Source organism: Hyperoodon ampullatus (genome assembly GCF_949752795.1).
Source record: "Hyperoodon ampullatus genome assembly, chromosome: 8".
Lineage (NCBI taxonomy): Eukaryota > Metazoa > Chordata > Mammalia > Artiodactyla > Ziphiidae > Hyperoodon > Hyperoodon ampullatus.
In genome coordinates, this window is record NC_136921.1 from 89,039,664 (window position 1) to 89,057,235 (window position 17,572).

At 35.6% G+C, this 17,572-nt stretch overlaps 1 protein-coding gene across 1 annotated transcript in view; it reads right to left on the reverse strand.

Moving 5' to 3' along the window:
* Nucleotides 1-668: 668 nt before the first annotated feature.
* CIRSR (corepressor of RBPJ and splicing regulator) overlaps nt 669-17,572 on the reverse strand; it is a 40,636-nt gene continuing 23,732 nt past the window's right edge. The window contains 4 exon segments of the mRNA XM_079710625.1: nt 669-1,003; nt 1,005-1,658; nt 2,868-2,953; nt 4,014-4,120. Of these exon segments, the coding sequence (XP_079566751.1) occupies nt 964-1,003; nt 1,005-1,658; nt 2,868-2,953; nt 4,014-4,120 (887 nt within the window). The 3' untranslated portion in view covers nt 669-963.

The window sequence follows — 17,572 nt, forward strand, 5'->3', positions numbered from 1 at the left end:
TGTCAGTAGTAGAAGGGCCATCTGTCCTAGGTAGAATAATGGTCCCTTAATGACAAAGCAATCCCAATCCCTGGAACCTGTGAAGATGTTAGGTTACATGGCACAGGGCAATTAAGGTTGCAGATAGAATTAAGGTTGCTAATCAGTTGATTTTGAAATAGAGTGTAATCACTCCAGTGTAATCACAAGGGTCCCAAAGAATGGAAAACAATGCAGAATGTGAAAGTGTCAGAGTGATTAGATGTGAGAACTTGACTTTGTTAGCTTTGAGATGGAAGAAGGGGCCAGGAGCCAAGGAATGCAGGCAGCCTCTAGAAGCTGCAACAGGCAAACAGACTTTCTCTAGAGCCTCCAGAACCAAACCTGCTGACACCTTGATTTTAGCCCAGTGAGACCCATTTCAGATTTCTGATCTCCAGAACTGTATTCAGTTAAGACTGAGGTTATTTGTTATGGCAGCACAGAAAATTAATAAATCATCCAAATGTAAATAGCTTCTGACCCTAGAGCAAAACACCTGAAGGAATTTAAAGTCTTAAATACTGACCAATCCATTACTTAATTCATAGCAGTGAATTCCTACAATGATTACACTTGGCTTCAAGTAAATTCAAATCTTAAAAGTAATAAATTTGAATTGAAAAAAAATAAACTATACCCATTCAATGTACTGTCATTCTTTTAATGATGTTTCAGAATAAAGAAAATGTCACGCAGTTACATGGGGTTTTTGTTTTAGTATAGGACACAAGAAATATTAATGAACAGAAAATATTTTTACAGCCCCAAAATAGATCACTTACAAATATTTGCCAAGTTCATTCTTATGGGATTCATGTAGTTTTGTAGTTGATATAACAGTTTACAGAGATGAAAAATTAAAATAGAGCTTTTTTATTAGAAAGACAATAGTACATAATTTAGCCCTTGCTAAAGGTATTCAAAAAGAAAGTGGAGATATTTTTATTTCCAGGTAATTGTCACATACAAGTCTCTATTCTCTACTTCTACATTCTCTTTGCATCACTCTAGTGTGCCTGTCTCCGGATAATGCTCTGTGCATTTTCCCTCCTCTGTATCTATCTGTGTCATGGCTTCTGGTGTCATTTCTTCTGTCCCACTCTTCACTGGGACTTCGCCGTGGCCGTCTTCTTGTTTCTCTTGGCTTGTAACCACCATGACTTCTGCTTCGGCTTCTCCTACTCCTCTCATCCCTGCTCTGGCTCCTGCTGCCTCTCTCATTTCTTCCAGATCCTCTCTCCTCTGGACTCTGGTTATGGCTTCTGGGCTTTCTGTCAGAGTCAGAATGCCTCCACTTGCTCTTCTCCCCAGAATTCTCTTGTTTTAAAAACCTAGGCTTTTCCTTGTTACTGTGACTGCTAGAACGTTCTTCATCAAGTTTTCTCTTCTTAGACTTGTCCGTCTCTTCAGAACCACTGTTGTAATTCCCTGAACGCTTGTTTTTCTTTCTTTTCTTCTTCTGTATTTTTTTTTCTTTGTTGTCACTCTCACTGCTGCTTTCTGAAGTGCCACCAGAGGAGGAAGAGGAGGAGGATTTGTTTTTATGTTTTTTGTGTTTACTTCTGCTCTTCTGAAGCTTTTTCTTTTTTCTATCTTTTCTCTTTTTCTTTTTTTTCTTCTCAAGTCGATCCAATTTCCTGTTATTGGGGAAAAAGTGACAGGCTATGTAAAAACAGTCCTTTCACCGACAAATATAAAATTTTGAATAGACAATATAGTTTCTTAGAAGGTATAAAAGTGGTATTCAAATACAAATACATTCTTTACTTTTATTAAATGACAAATCATTTTCTTCCCTGTAAATTATTCAAGTCACATATACTATAAGTTTAAATTAAAAAATGCATTAACTGTCTCAGTATACTTTACTCAATAGCAATGACTATTAAAAAATTCTTAATGAATTAAAATTTGAAATTATATAGTACCCTAAATAAATGGTCATCCTGGCATAAAGAAAAGTTTGTAACATTAGCTGGACCAACTGCAAACTGAAATATAAAGCTCTAATCAGATGAAACATTAATTTTATGTATGTACTATTTTAAATATGGAAATACTCATCAACATTACACTATCAAATTTCAAGGGCATTTTCTCCAGAAAGTCTGAATAAGTATAATACATTTTACATTTTTTTAATATTCTATTTTAGTTACATAAAATAATCACATATTAGTTTTCAACAATTGTTTAGACTTATAAATAAATAATTAGGACAATTCTATTATGGCATTCTGAATTTCTAAAGAGTATTTCACATTCTCAGAAAAGTAACTTGTTTAAATGATATGTTTGAGTTACTCTGAAATAAAAATGTCTTCACTGGATTCTGTCCAGCCATTCTCAAAACTCCACATATTGAAACATCATGAGCTCCCTCTATTGGACTCAGCAGACATTTCTTGGATTCTTTAATGCAGAGCTAGTCTGTTTAACACGATTCATACTGACTTTAAATTTAAGCATTTTTCGGCATTCCTCATAAAATTGTACAAAATGTAAGAAGAGTAATACATGGCCCACAATTTTCTAAGAACAAATCGTATGCAAAGATATATACAAATCTATGAAAACTAAAAGCTACAAATAAATCTATTTCCAAATTAAATGTTCTGAAAAGTGCAGTGACTTTGCGGTATAAACTGAGTATATAATCTTACATTCATTTTCATATTACTGAAAGAAAGATAAAATTGTACTACTATAGCTGAAGAATAAATCAATAAATGAATGTGATACATGGTTTAAGTACCTTAAACTTAGGATCAGAGTTGAATATGACACTAAGATGAAACATAAGAAAAAATGTAGTTGAATTCATTAAACAGACACTTTTTAATCACCTGAGAAGTTTCTGTTTTTGTTTGGTTGTTAGTGACTTTAAAAATTCGACTTCTGGATCTTCTTCACCCTCACTTGCAACATATTCCTAAGTCAACAAAGACATCATTAAATTGCCAGATTACAAGACAAGTTAGTTATCAGACAGGAAAGGAAACATTTACAAATAAGAAGTTTTATATTAGGGACATACTGTAAATGAGTATGACATTTTGGATTGGAAAGTAGAATTAAAAAATTTTTGTAGTCTACCTGCCAAGGAGGATCATAATGCCCTAAGAGGTTAAGATGACTGCTTTGCCACCATTAACAAACTTTATCAGGAGAGGACGACAGAGAAGCATAGACAAAATGTTTATAGCATGGCTTCTACTCTCTCAATTTTCTTTTTAATTTAATGGAACATAAAAACCAGGAAGATCATGAACTTTAGGGGAAGGTCAAAACATCCACAATTTTTGCCTTTACAAATTCAGTAGTACATTATCAAAATATTAAACAGTACAAATACATGATATATACGTTATACGTACAATCCCTAGCAATGTTTGAGAAGGAATGTGACTCTTTCAGAGCAGCACAAGTTTATGCCAGTGGGAGTCTGGGTTTTAGTCTCAGCTCTGTCTCTAAAAAGCCACATGATCTCAGGGAAATCACTTAACTTCTGTGGGCTCCAGTTTCCTCATTAAATGAAATAAATGGTTTGTATTAGAACATCTGCATTTAACCCTTTAAACTCAACCATTTTCTGGATCTATGTACACTTTAAGCAAGTAACTGTTGAAAATATTTTCCATATTTTTTAGGGGTTTGCTTTTAATACACTTCTTCCCATTGGTTCTGTTTAGTGTCACTTCATGGGTAAGTTAGCAGGAAGGAAAAAGTAACAACCTTATCACCAGATCAGTTAGATATTTTATCTACATAAACCCAGAGGAGCAGGTTTGTTTATTAAAATATAGCTTTAAAAACAATTTCTCATTTAGGTTAAAATAATAAGCAAAATCAAAATACGTTTTAGGCATTTTCTTTGCTCTATGTTGACTTCCTATGGATATATACACATTGGAAAACATTAAGTAGCAATTCACAAGCAATCATATTTAGATTTATAGACATTTTCAGCTTACTGATAAAAAGATCATTACCTGTGATGGATCATTTGCGGTCAAGTTTCTCCCCAATACGTTTCGTTTCAGTGCAAACCCACTGTTTCTCATCTCCGCTATTAGCTCCGAGGGGTGCATCGATGGTCCTGTTCACAAAAATCACAGTTTGAATGTATCATTTATATCTCTCTCTACCTTTTTCGGACTCCACAGTAGGAATGGAGCTGAAGCTTTGTTAAGTAAAATCACAGCTAAATCAACTCAATAATCTTCTGCTGAGCAAATAATCAGATATGATTTTCTAAAACAGCAGTCTGGAGATTCAGAATAGAAAATAATTGCATTTTTCTTACGTGCTAGGGGATTCTCTTATGTAACTTTGTCATATTGAAAAAGATACACTTAAGTGTTATCTGCTTGGTAGTTTTTAGTATAAAATCAAAGCAAAGTGATAAAAGACTGCAATTAAACTTTTAATAGTTATTCTCCCAGTAAGAATTCAATTTGAAAGATACACATATGCTACGGTAATGATCAAGTACTTTAGTTAATCTTGCATATATACATTTTCAGAGTTTGAAACTTCTAGTCATTAGTTTGGGGTTGGTGACAAGCAATTTTAGGCTAGCTATAGGTGTGTATGTGTTATATTTTCTACAAGCTGTTGTTTCCACTTTTACAAAATCCCCAAACTTTTTGAAAAGTGAGCTTGTTTTTGGTCACATAATATGCTCTAAAGACAAATAATATGGACTAACATAGATATAATTAAAAATAAAAAATTTTAAACATCTGCACCCTTCCCTCAAACATTATTATGTTTACATAAGATAGGAAAGATTCTTTCCTCCTTCTTTTGTATATTCCAGTTTCATTTTGTTTTCCCTGCAAGTAGCAAATAATGACAACATTTCATGGAAGCTTTTTAGTTTCTGGCCTAAATCATTACACTGGCTTAAAAGAACTGTACTGGGCAATGTATCTGGAATACAGGGAAGAATACGACAGTTCCTGCCAACAAGGAATTCATAAGGGAGGGTGGGGGATAGAGAAACATTCAGAAACTGATACTCTAGTTTGTTGATTAAATACGTCATCTAATTTCTTTACCTTTTCCCTGATTTATTGGTCTTTTACTACTTATTTTGCATGCTCACTTACATGTTACCATAAAAAAACAAAAGGCAATAGGCAATATAATTCAAATCTGTTCTCTTGCCAATAGCATCTTTGGTAAAAAGTTTGGTCAGACAAGTTCAGGTGTAGGTTAATAACTTTTATTGGACTCTGGGCTTTACCATTCTACTCATATTACCAAAAACAATTGAAAGCTGGCTATGGGTATTAGGGAGATAATTAGAAAAAACTGCCTATTACTGGTGTATGGGAAGTATTAATAATGTGATGCTTTAATTTACTGGGGGGAAAAAGCGTTATTTAATTGAAAACAAAACAAAAACATCATAAAGCACCATCTTTATTTCATTGATATTAATATTTCATTTTAAAACAATACTGGATTTTTGGTTTGTTTTTCTTTTATACAATTAATTTAATTTCCTGTGGATTACTTCAATGACTTCTAGAAAAATTATTCAATTTGGTTGATAATACTGATAATAAGACGTTAAGTAAAAAACTGAATTTTATAAATTCGTTTATTTTATTTATTTTTGGCTGCATTGGGTCTTTGTTGCTGCGCGCGGGCTTTCTCTAGTTGTGGTGAGCGGGGGCTACTCTTCGTTGTGGTGTGCGGGCTTCTCATTGCGGTGGCTTCTCTTGTTGCAGAGAATGGGCTCTAGGCATGCGGGCTTCAGTAGCTGTGGCACGCGGACTCAGTAGTTGTGGCTCGCAGGCTCGAGAGCACAGGCTCAGTAGTTGTGGCACACAGGCTTAGTCACTCCACGGCATGTGGGATCTTCCTGGACCAGGGATCAAACCTGTGTCCCCTGAACTGGCAGGCGGATTCTTAACCACTGTGCCACCAGGGAAGTCCCAAAAATTGAACTTTAAATATTAGTATGAAGTGCCTCTAAATGGCATTGAAGTGCTAATACAATTAATAGCTTTAAATTAATTATAGAGTGTTTCACTTTGGTGGCTTCTCAAATTTCACATGTAGGAACCTAATTTTATAAAGTAGAAAATGTCTTTCCTGAAGTGTCAAAACTACATTTCCTTGTCAACAACTTTTTTAGATGTTCAATGAATTCAGAAAGCAAACATGCTAAGAATTAGGATTAAAAACCACTCCAGTAAAGGGCTAAAGAGCTTGGCCATTATGATGAAAGGGTACTGATTTCATCAGTTTTCATCAAAAGATGGGTAATTTTAATAAAATGCTTTAGAAAACATGCTTTAAAATTTTTCATTACAGTACTTCCAACTACTTCAAGAAAATGATCTCTCCTTCCCCAGGCTGACAGAGATTATTCAGACTGTAAAACAAACATTACTCTTCCATCATTTGTATTTCTCCAAAATCTCAACTGAAATTTTGTAGTACATATGCTTAGCATATACTTCCACACTGTAAGACTCTAAACAATGTTTAGTGAAGTACCTAACAAATAGTAACTATTATTTTTGTCAGTAGCTATAAAACTTCTGTGATTATTATATATTTTTCACAAAAAATGCTCTTAATAGTAACATTTTTCAAAATCCAGTCTTACTCACTTCTTTTTGTACTTAAACTTTCTCCTTCTATCATCAAAACTTCTAGAAAGATATGACAAGTCAGGTTTAATTAAGATATGTTCAGCAAGGTATCTTTATACTTTCATGTTACTGTGATAGTGGCTATGTAGAGTTAACCTGACAGAAATGACTCCAGCTCTCTGAGAACTCAAAATTTAATTTATATAATATGAATAGATTATACAGGTATGTTGAAGACAGATTTTACAATATGTTCAAATGAAAAATGACTACTTTTTTTGGATGCCTTTATAATTTAAATTACAGATGGAGCTGGGGTTCAGGAAGGTTTGGTTTGCTCTTAAATTTGCTATGGAAGTATGATTCTAGAGAACTCAGAAAAAGGGCGTTTGTTTTAAAATGTAGATTTGTGAAGGCTCCTTTCTAGATCACTTCAGTCAGGCTGGGTTAAGCCTCCATAGCTTGAAAACCAGTGTTCCAACTTAGAAAAGTTGGTCCACTGAAGAAACTGTTTTCAACATTCATTAATTTTGCAAACTTTCTTTGCTGTGATGTGGGTAAGCACCAAAATACTAATTGTGACTATGGTATTCAGTCCTATGCCCTTATTAGACCCAGACTATTTTCTACTAGAAAAAAACATGAAGTCAATGTCACAGAAAAAATAAATTCTCAGAAGGCAAATTATGGCATACAAAATTATGTTTGTAAAGGGTTTAATCTATTCATTAAGAGCATTCATTTTTATAGAACGAAGCAATAGAAGGTAAAAATTGTTCTGTAGTAAAATAGGTATTTTATCAGAGAATAATATAGGAGTCAAAAGTGCTGGCCGTGACAAAGGCCCTGTCGCCGACTTCCCAATTAGAGGACAGCAGTCCCAGGTGAATCCCACAAATGGCACAGGAGGGAGACTAATGCTGAAGGCAGAGATATTCCTGTGTCTCACTGTTAGCCTGGGCCCATCTGCTCTTCCCAAGGACAGAGCTATCTTCCTTCCAAAGTTCACTGTTCCTTTCAAATAAAGCATTACCTTCTACAGTTTTATGGTATTCAGTGGGAAAGAGGACACTGAGTTACAGGTTAAGTATGGCTGTATTAGAAATACTTTCCCCTCCTTCCCCCAAATTCAGTACACTAATTTATAGGAAGCTACTGCTTCCTGAGACTAAAATTCTATTCCTAGAGTGAATATCATTTTGTTTGTGATGACAGTGGTGATTAATTATTTTCCTTCTCATTCTGTGTGTGTATTTTAACTTGATACAAAGAAAAAATCTCAAACCTAGGGAGAATAAAGAGTTCTATATATTCATCACACAGCTTCAACAATTATCAATGTTTTGCCATCCTTGTTTTACTTATTACCTCCAGGGTTTTTTGTTTCTTTTTTGATAGAGTATTTTAAATAAAATTTCAGACGTCACTTTGGTATATAAATCACTAATATGGGCTATTTCTTAAAAATAAAGCCCTAACACCTTTGTTACACTTATTAATAATGACAGTTTTAAAATCTAGTAGTCAACATTCAGATTTCCCCAATTATCTCAAAAAAAAATTTTTTTTTACAGTTGGCTTGTTCACATTAGGATCCAAACAAGTTCCACACATTGCATTTGGTTTATGTATCTCTTAAGTCTCTCTCTCCCTCTCTACTTTTGAGGTACAAATGACACATATCTTAAATCTCTTTTAATCTAAAAAAATGTAGCCACTTTTCCTCCACTCCCCCCTTATTGCTATTCATTTGTTGAAGAAACTGGGTCATTTGTACTGTAGAATTTCCCCCATTCTGGGTAGTGATGTCATTTAATATGTTCTTCTGGCCCTTGTATTTACTGTAAATGAGCAGTTAGATCTAGAGGCTTATTATTAAATTATTTTGGGATTTTATAACACATACTTTAGGGGAATAATGGAAAGTTTTCTAAAGTTTGGATTCAGGAAAATGACACCTGAAAAAAACCACATTTTTGCTAATGAACTAGACTAAGGAAAAAAGGCTGAGACTTCAACCTGGTATGTTCTTGCTTTCATCATGTATTTATTGTAGTCACAGTAACAGCGATACAACCTTAAAAATGCGTGGGTTTGAAAATAAACCCCCAAACACATCACAAATGAATTATGATTCTTATTTCCATGAAAAGTATGACATTTATTTCTTCCTTCTTTCTTACGGTTAAACTGACTATATATTGTGAAAAAGCCACTCCCTGTCACTAAATGTAAAACGGACACTTAGAAACACTAGTAATAGTACATGATCAAGAGGGAGAATTATCACAATTATCTTACATTTGTATCTGAATCCTAATATTACCTAACCTTTTTGCTTTAAAGAAAGCTTATAGAAAGTTAAAAAGACTGAAAAGGGGGGCACAGCGTGCAGCACAAGTCCCAGGGAAAAAGTGAACAAAGCTATTAATAAAGTGTGTGGGTGATTTTTATTTATATAGATGAGAATGTTTTATGTATGATTTTCTAAAGGTTATGCAAGAACCAATTGTACTGAATTGTAATAAAACTGCTCCATACTGAGAATTTTCCTGACACGTTGCCAGTTCATCTTAGTGGAGGCTGGAAACAATAAGGTTTCTTATTGCCCTTATCCTGAGTTCATACTGAAGAAAGCTAATTTGATCTCTATTAAGACATACAATGTAAAGGAAAAATTAAACATTTCATTTTTGTCTGTGTGTCTGGAAAATACACAGAGGCAGGGAAAGATGAAACTGCCCTTATTGTATGCTAGTGAAAAACACTTTATAAAAAACAACCTTGCCTTACAGAATCAATAATGTTAGAGATATTTGAGGTATATCTGATTATGTCTTTACACTTATATTTTCAACTTAATTTACATGCAGGTATTTTACTGATGATACAACTATCACTAAATAATAAAGTGAATAAAGGTAATAAAGTGAATTCATAGTCCTAGAGGACTAAGAAAAATCACTTGTGATGAACATGAAGTATTAGAAGTCAGCACTATGTTTTAAAGAAGTTATGAAAATATGAACACTCTTGAAAAGCTGTGCATCCATGAACCTCAAAAACAATATGTTGAGTCAAAGAAGTCAGACACAGAAGAACACATACTGTATGATTCCATTTATATGAAGTTCATGAACAGGTAAAAGTAATATATGGGATTAGAAATTAGAGTAGTAGTTGTAGGTGGAGGATGCCAACTGGAAGGGGATAGAAGGGTATTTACCAGGGTGACAGCAATAATGCCAGGGTGACAGCAATGCTCTATGCTCTGTATTTGTCAGAAACATTGGTTACATGGGTGCATACATTTGTCAAACTAAATCTACACTTAAGACCAGTGCATTTTACTTAAAAATATATTAGATCAGTCAACAGTAATTACTGAATGACTGAGTTACTATAGATTTTCACTACATTTCTATACTAGATCTCTCTCAAAATATGGAGAGAGCCCTGCATAGGGAATTTCAACTTATTCTTCCCTAGTATAAAACATAGAAAGTGATTTTACAAATCAATATGTATTATTGAGGGCTTCTTATTTTATCTCACTAGGTACTTGAGAAATAAAGAATGGAGAACTTGGTTTTTGCCTTCAAGCTTATAATCTTTTTTGGGAAAATTAGTTAATATAAAAGAATAAGAAAAATATAAATTGAAAATTTGTGTTATAAGATATATTCAGAGAATAAGATGATAAACAGTGATGTTTAGTATAGCTAGCAAAGCCTTACTCTTCAGCCACTCACTAAACTATTATTTACTAAGCATGTGCATTGTGGAAAGCATTGGGAATACAAAGATAAATAAGATACATTACATATTTCAGAAATCAATACTTTCTAGGAAAGAACTAGAAACTGAGTTTGACTTTCAAACTCATAGGATTTAGAAAAAGGTAAAAAATATGGCATTATAAATGAGTGGAACATGACGAAGGTTCATGTTAACTTAAGTCTGATTTGGGTAGAATTATTAATATTTACTAGGTAGACTACATTTCATTCATTCTCCTTTACCCAGGTAATCAGTAGTTAATTTCCTTTACTTGAAGTTGGCAGACCTTGAGTAGATGGAATGATATTAACAGGAAGAGTCATATAAAAGAGAGTTATGATTGGGATCTGAGAATCATAATACCCCTTTGAGATTATGGGAGGTATAGCCTCCACTAGCCCTACATATGCCTTTAACACAGAGCAAAGCCATTTACTGACAGTACAGGATTGCAATTAATTTGTTAATGGAATTTCAAGGCATAGCCACTCTAACAACAAATTTAATCACTGAATTGTAATAGTGCCTATAAATAGTTCAAAATGAGTAACCATCTGTAGTCACTTAAAATAGCCAAAATTTAAAGTACTAATCAAGAGCATCAATTTGACCTTTGAAACACTATGAATTGACAAGTTTTACTGAGTAATCTCTTTAGTAGGTCAATATTTCTTTTTAGATAATTAGTTTTCTCATGCATTTAAAAACATGTTGTTCCCGATTTATCAATTTTTTTTAAACTTCTTATTTTATGTTATTATTTTTTTTAATTTAATTTTTATTTTTGGCTGCATTGGGTCTTCGTTGCTGCGCGCGGGCTTTCTCTGGTTGCGGCGAGTGGGGCCTACTCTTGGTTGCGGTGCGCGGGCTTCTCATTGCAGTGGCGTCTCTTGTTGCAGAGCACAGGCTCTAGGCACGCGGGCTTCAGTAGTTGCAGCACGCGGGCTCTAGAGCGCAGGCTCAGTAGTTGTGGCGCACGGGCTTAATTGCTCTGCGGCAGGTGGGATCTTCCTGGACCAGGGCTCGAACCCATGTCCCCTGCATTGGCAAGCGGATTCTTATCCACTGCACCACCGGGGAAGTCCCTAAAACTTTTTATTTTATATTGGAGTATAGCCGATTAACAATGCTGTGATAGTTTCAGGTACACCACAGAGCGACTCAGCCATACACATACATGTATCCATTCTCCCCCAAACTCCCCTCTCATCCAGGCTGCCACATAACATTAAGCAGAGTTCCCTGTGCTATAACAGTAGGTCCTGGTTGGTTATGCATTTTAAATACAGCAGTGTATACATGTCAATCCCAAACTCCCTAACTATCCCTTCCCTCCACCCTTCCTCCCTGGTAACCATATGTTCGTTCTCTAAGTCTGTAAGTCTGTTTCCGTTTTGTAAATAAGTTCATTTGTATCATTTCTTTTTAGTTCCTGCGTATAAGCGATATCATATGACATTTCTCTTTCTCTGACTTACTTCACTCAGTAGGACAATCTCTAGGTCCATCTACATTGCTGCAAATGGCACTATTTCATTCTTTTTTATAGCTGAGTAACTACTGACAAGGGCCTAATTTTCAAAACACACAAAGAGCTCATACAACTCAATAACAAAAAACCACACAACTACATATTAAAGGAGAGAAGAAATGGTGCCTGCCTAACTTTCCTTTTTATTTTGAGGTCAATCCTTTATTAATTTTAATATCTACCTATTTGAAGAGTTTAGCTTTAAAGGGATTCTGGTAACACAAATACTTTTTCTGCTGTAGAATTATGTTGAAGGATTTAAAAAAATTCTGCCATCAGATGTAGGGCTATCTCAGTAGCTATCCTGGGAGGATTCAACTTCTTCAAAGAGTTACATAAAAGAACTCCGTAATAGATACGGGTGGGATGTGCCAGAAGGACAACAGAGTTTATCATCTTTCTTTCTAAACAAAGTCCCTCCAGCATGTTCCTAGGTGTCCTTCTAGTACAAGCTTATGATCAGACAAATATTTTGTTAAATTTCCCAAACATATTCTCAAGCAACAAAAATTCCTCCAACATGAGAGGTTGATGGAAAGATGGAGGAGCAGCATGTGGGAGTACTATTGCAGGAAACTGCTATTAGTACTACAGCTTAGTGTAATATTCTTCAACAAAAATTAAATCAAGACTTAGGGGAAATAAGGCAAGGAAAAGAGCACCGATATGTAAACAAACGTTTGCAACAAGTATAAAATAATACTTTCCTCAATTTAAGCTATTCTTAATTTTCATATTGTTTAAACGCCCTAAAACCTTTGGCGTACACAAGACTGGTTAGAGAAACCTGAAATATTAAGTACCAATCATCATTTTAGCTGTTAGTGGTATGGCTGGATCTCATACTTAGGCGTTATAAAGAAAAACAAATTTTGTATATGTCAAGAATATCCAGTGATACCATTTTGCATTTAAAATGTACTTTTATTAAAAACATGAAATTTACCATATTATCATATAGAGTCAGTTCCAAATATTCTTAAAATTAAGTTTAAAAAAACGGCAGGGGGCTTCCCTGGTGGCGCAGTGGTTGAGAGTCCGCCTGCCGATACAGGGGACACGGGTTCGTGCCCGGGTCCGGGAAGATCCCACATGCCGCAGAGCGGCTGGGCCCGTGAGCCACGGCCACTGAGCCTGCGATTCCGGAGCCTGTGCTCCGCAACAGGAGAGGCCACAACAGTGAGAGGCCCGCATACCGCAAAAAAAAAAAAAAAAAAAAAATGGCAGGGACTTCCCTGGTGGCACAGTGGTTAAGAATCCTCCTGCCAATGCAGGGGACACAGGTTCGTGCCCTGGTCTGGGAAGATCCCACATGCCACAGAGCAACTAAGCCCATGCACCACAACTAGTGAGCCCGTGCTCTAGAGCCCGCGAGCCACAACTACTGAGCCCATGTGCCACAACTACTGAAGCCCGTGTGCCTAGAGCCCGTGCTCTGCAACGAGAAGCCACCACAATAAGAAGCTCGCACACCGCAACAAAGAGTAGCCCCTGCTCGCCGCAACTAGAGAAAGTCCAAGCACAGCAACAAAGACCCAACACAGCCAAAAATAAATAATAAATAAATTTTAAAAAATCATTTAAAAATGGCAAAGTCACTTTAAATATATAGCAACTTAAACCTAAAAAAAACAAAAGTTAAATAATTAGTACAATATGAATCTTATGTTAACAAATTTTGAATCAATGTTTCTTCACTTTTATGTTGCTTTTACAACTTTTAGGCTTCAGTCCAATATATGAAGAGCCTGAAAATCCTCCCATTCTCACAACAAGTAAAAAGCTGAAAAAACTGAAAATCAATAAATCTTATAGATCTATCGGAGAATTGAGGTCACAGAGCAAATCACTGCCCCCAAATGGGAGAGACAGGTGATACAGAGACTCAGTTTACCGAGACCAGAAACCAACAGAGCCAGCAATTGGTAGAAATACTTAAAGGATAACTGACTATTCTTGGAGACTGAGCAAGGACTAGTTTGAGAGATGAAAACTCCTGGGGGCTCAACCTTAAAGGGGCCCCAACACTTCTGTGAGTTTTACTTCCAGAAGTCCCACCAGGTTCTCACTGTGAACATCAAATAACAATCCCCTTGTACTTCCAACAGTGGGAAGGGAAAAGTAATCATCTTGAAATACGCCCAGAGCATTTTGTTGTCCTGAACAAATGCTTACCCTCAAAGGAAGCTATTTCACCAGAGCCTAACCTATGTGGGTGAAGAAAAAAAGCTGAGAAGTTGGGGGAAAAAAAGCTGAGAAACACTTGTGAAGGTTACAGCCCAGGGGCAGAAGCTCACTAAAAAACTGAAACCTAGTCATAGGATTATAGAATGCTTCCCCTCCCCTCATATCTTACCACTACAACAGTAGGGCTCCTGTAAAATAACAGAAGATTACAACTGAAGCCAGGCTCAGCCTCTATTAACAGAGTCTGTAGGGAAACCCAAAGATAACAGAGGAGACCAAAACAATGACACCAGAGGATATTTATCCTCTAAAATCTACAGCTATAGCAAAGAGTAAATACAACCTAACTCCTAGCCAGATAAACACAAAACCTCACACTAAAGGCCTATTTATCTCAGTTCTGTCTACCTGATACACCATGTCTGGCTTTCAACAAAAAATTACAAGTATGCTAAGAGGCAAAAACCACAGTCTGGAAAGACAAAGCAAGCATCAGAATCAAGCTCAGCTATAATGAAGATTCTGGAATTATCAGATTGGGAATCTAAAATAACTAAGCTTCATATGCTAAGGGCTCTAATGGAAAAAGTGGACAACATGCAAAACAGATAGGTACTGTAAGCAGAGAAGTGGAAACTCTGAGAAAGAATCTAATGGAAATGATAGAAATAAAAAACACTAATAGAAATGAAGAATGCTTTTGATGAGGTCATCAGTAGACTAGGCATAACTGAGGAAAGAATCAGTAAGCTTTAATATAGGTCAATAGAAACTTCTCAAACTGAACAGAAAATTAAAAAAAAAAAGGGAACCCAGAATATCCAAAAACTTTAGGACAATTACAAAAGGTGCAACATATGTACAACAGGCATACCAGAAGGGAAAGAGAGAAGACAGAAAAGAATAGAAAAAAATATTTGAAATAATAATGGCTGAGATTTCTCAAGACTAATGATAGACACCAAACCACAAATCCAGGAAGCTCAGAGAACATGGAGCAGGATAAATACCAAAAATCTGTACCTAGGTATATGATATTCAAACTGCAGAAAATCAAAGATGAAGAGAAAATCTTGAAAGATGTCAAAGGGGGAAAAAAACCTTACCGAGAGAGGAACAAGGATAAGAATCATGAGACTTCTCTTAAGAAACCATGCAAGCAAGAGGAGAGTGGAGTGAAATATTTAAAAGTTGAAAGGAAAAACCTACCAACATAGAAATTATCCAGTATCTAGTAAAATTAGCCTTCAAAAGTGAAGAAGAAATACTTTCTCAGGCAAACAAAAATTGAGGAACATGTTACTAGTAGACCTGCCTTTCAAGAAATATTAAAAAGAATTTATTCAGAAAGAAGGAAATGACATAGATCAGAAACTTAGATCTACATAAAGGAAGAGCATTTGAGAAGAAATAAAAGGTACAATATTTTATGTTTTTTATTTTTAACTGATCTAACAGATAACATATTATTCAAAATAATAACAGCAAGAATAAACTGGATGCATTATAACTTATGGATAAATGAAATATATGACAGTAATGTTATAAGAGACAGGAGAAAGGAATTGTGTTATATAACAGAAATTGGTTTACTGTGTTATATAACAGAAATTGGTTTACTCTGTTATAAGGTACTGGCACTACTCATGAAGTGGTACAGTGTTATTTGTAAGTGGATTTAGATTAGCTGTAAATGTATATTGCAAATTCTAGGGCAACAACTAAAATTTTTTAAAAATTAAGCATAATTGATATGCTAAGAGAGGAGAGAAAATGGAATCACATAAAATACTCAATTAAAACCAGAGAAAGCAGAGAGTGGAAGACAAAAACAAAGAACAAGGGCAACAAATAGAAAACAATTATAAATATGGCAGATTTTAATCCAATTATGTCAATAATAGATAAAAAAAGATCCAACTCTGTGTTGTCTACAGAAACCCAAGTTAAATATAAAGACACAGAGAGAGAGATTAAAAGTAAAGATATGGAGAAAGATATACCATGCTAACACTAATAAAATAAAGCTGGAGTATTACACTATTGTCAGATAAAGCAGATTTCAGACCAAGGAAATTTATCAAGGATAAAGAAAGACAATTACTTCATGAAAAAGGGGCTCATTCTCCAAGACATAACAATCCCAAATGTATATGCACCTAACAACAGAGCATTAAAATATGTGAAGCCAAAACTAACAGAAGTGTTTTTAGAAATAGACAAATCCCCAACTACAGTTGGAGACTTCAGTGCTTCTCTATCAGAAATGGACAGATCCAGCAGGCAGAAAATCAGCAGGATATAGTTGAACAGCACCATCTATCAACCAGATCTAGTTGTTATTTATTGAGTACTTCATCCAACAACAGCAGAATACACATTAAGCTCATATGGCAGCAGTCCCCAACCTTTCTGACACCAGGGACTGGTTTCATGGAAGACAATTTTAACACAGACAGGGGGTGGGGGGTGGGATGGGATGGTTCAGGCAGTAATGCGAGTGATGGGGAGTGATGAGGAGCGGCAGATGAAGCTTCGTTTGCTCACCCACTGCTCACCTCCTGCCGTGTGGCCCAGTTCCTAACAGGCCGCGGATCGGTACTGGTCCACGGCCCAGGGGTTGGGGACCCCTGTCATATGGAACAGTCACCAAGACCACATGCTGAGCCATAACCTTAGCATATACCTTAATACTAAAAGAATAGAAATCATACAAAGAATGCTCTCAGACCAAAATGGAATTAAACTAGAAACGAATGACAGAATGATAGCCAGAAAATCCCCAAATATTTGGAGATTAAATAAACACACTTCTAAATAACACTCAGATAGAAGAAGTCTCAAGAGAAACTTAATATTTTGAACTAAATGAAAATGAAAATATAACTGCTGTATAATAAAGAACTCTGCCCCCAATTCATGGAAGGGAGCCTCTAAATCTCAGAGTTTTCTTGAGTGATAGGAGTGTCTTTGTTATTCATGGTGAGCCCCTAGATAGGTTTGCCAAGGAGATGACTCAGGATGGGGCTGGCCACACCAGAAAGGCTAACCATGTGATTAAAGAGTTGAAGCTTTGAGCCACATATCAGCCTGACCTCTGGGGGAATGGAGAGGGACGAGAGATTGAGTTCAACCACATGGCCAATGATTCAATGAATCATGCCCATGTAATTAAACCCTAATAAAAACTCTGGGCCGCCTGGATGAGTTTCCCTCGTTAACAATACTCTGTGCATATTGGTGTACATCAGTAGGTAAGGAAGATGACATGTCCAGACCCGTGGAGAGAGGACACTGAAGCTACGTGTTTGGGGTAGGGAGAGGCAAGGAAATTTTGTGTTAAAGTGTGAAATTTTTCTTTTCTACATATTGTATGATTCCATTTATATGAAATGTCCAGAATACGCAATCAAAAAACAAAACAAAACAAAACAAAAAA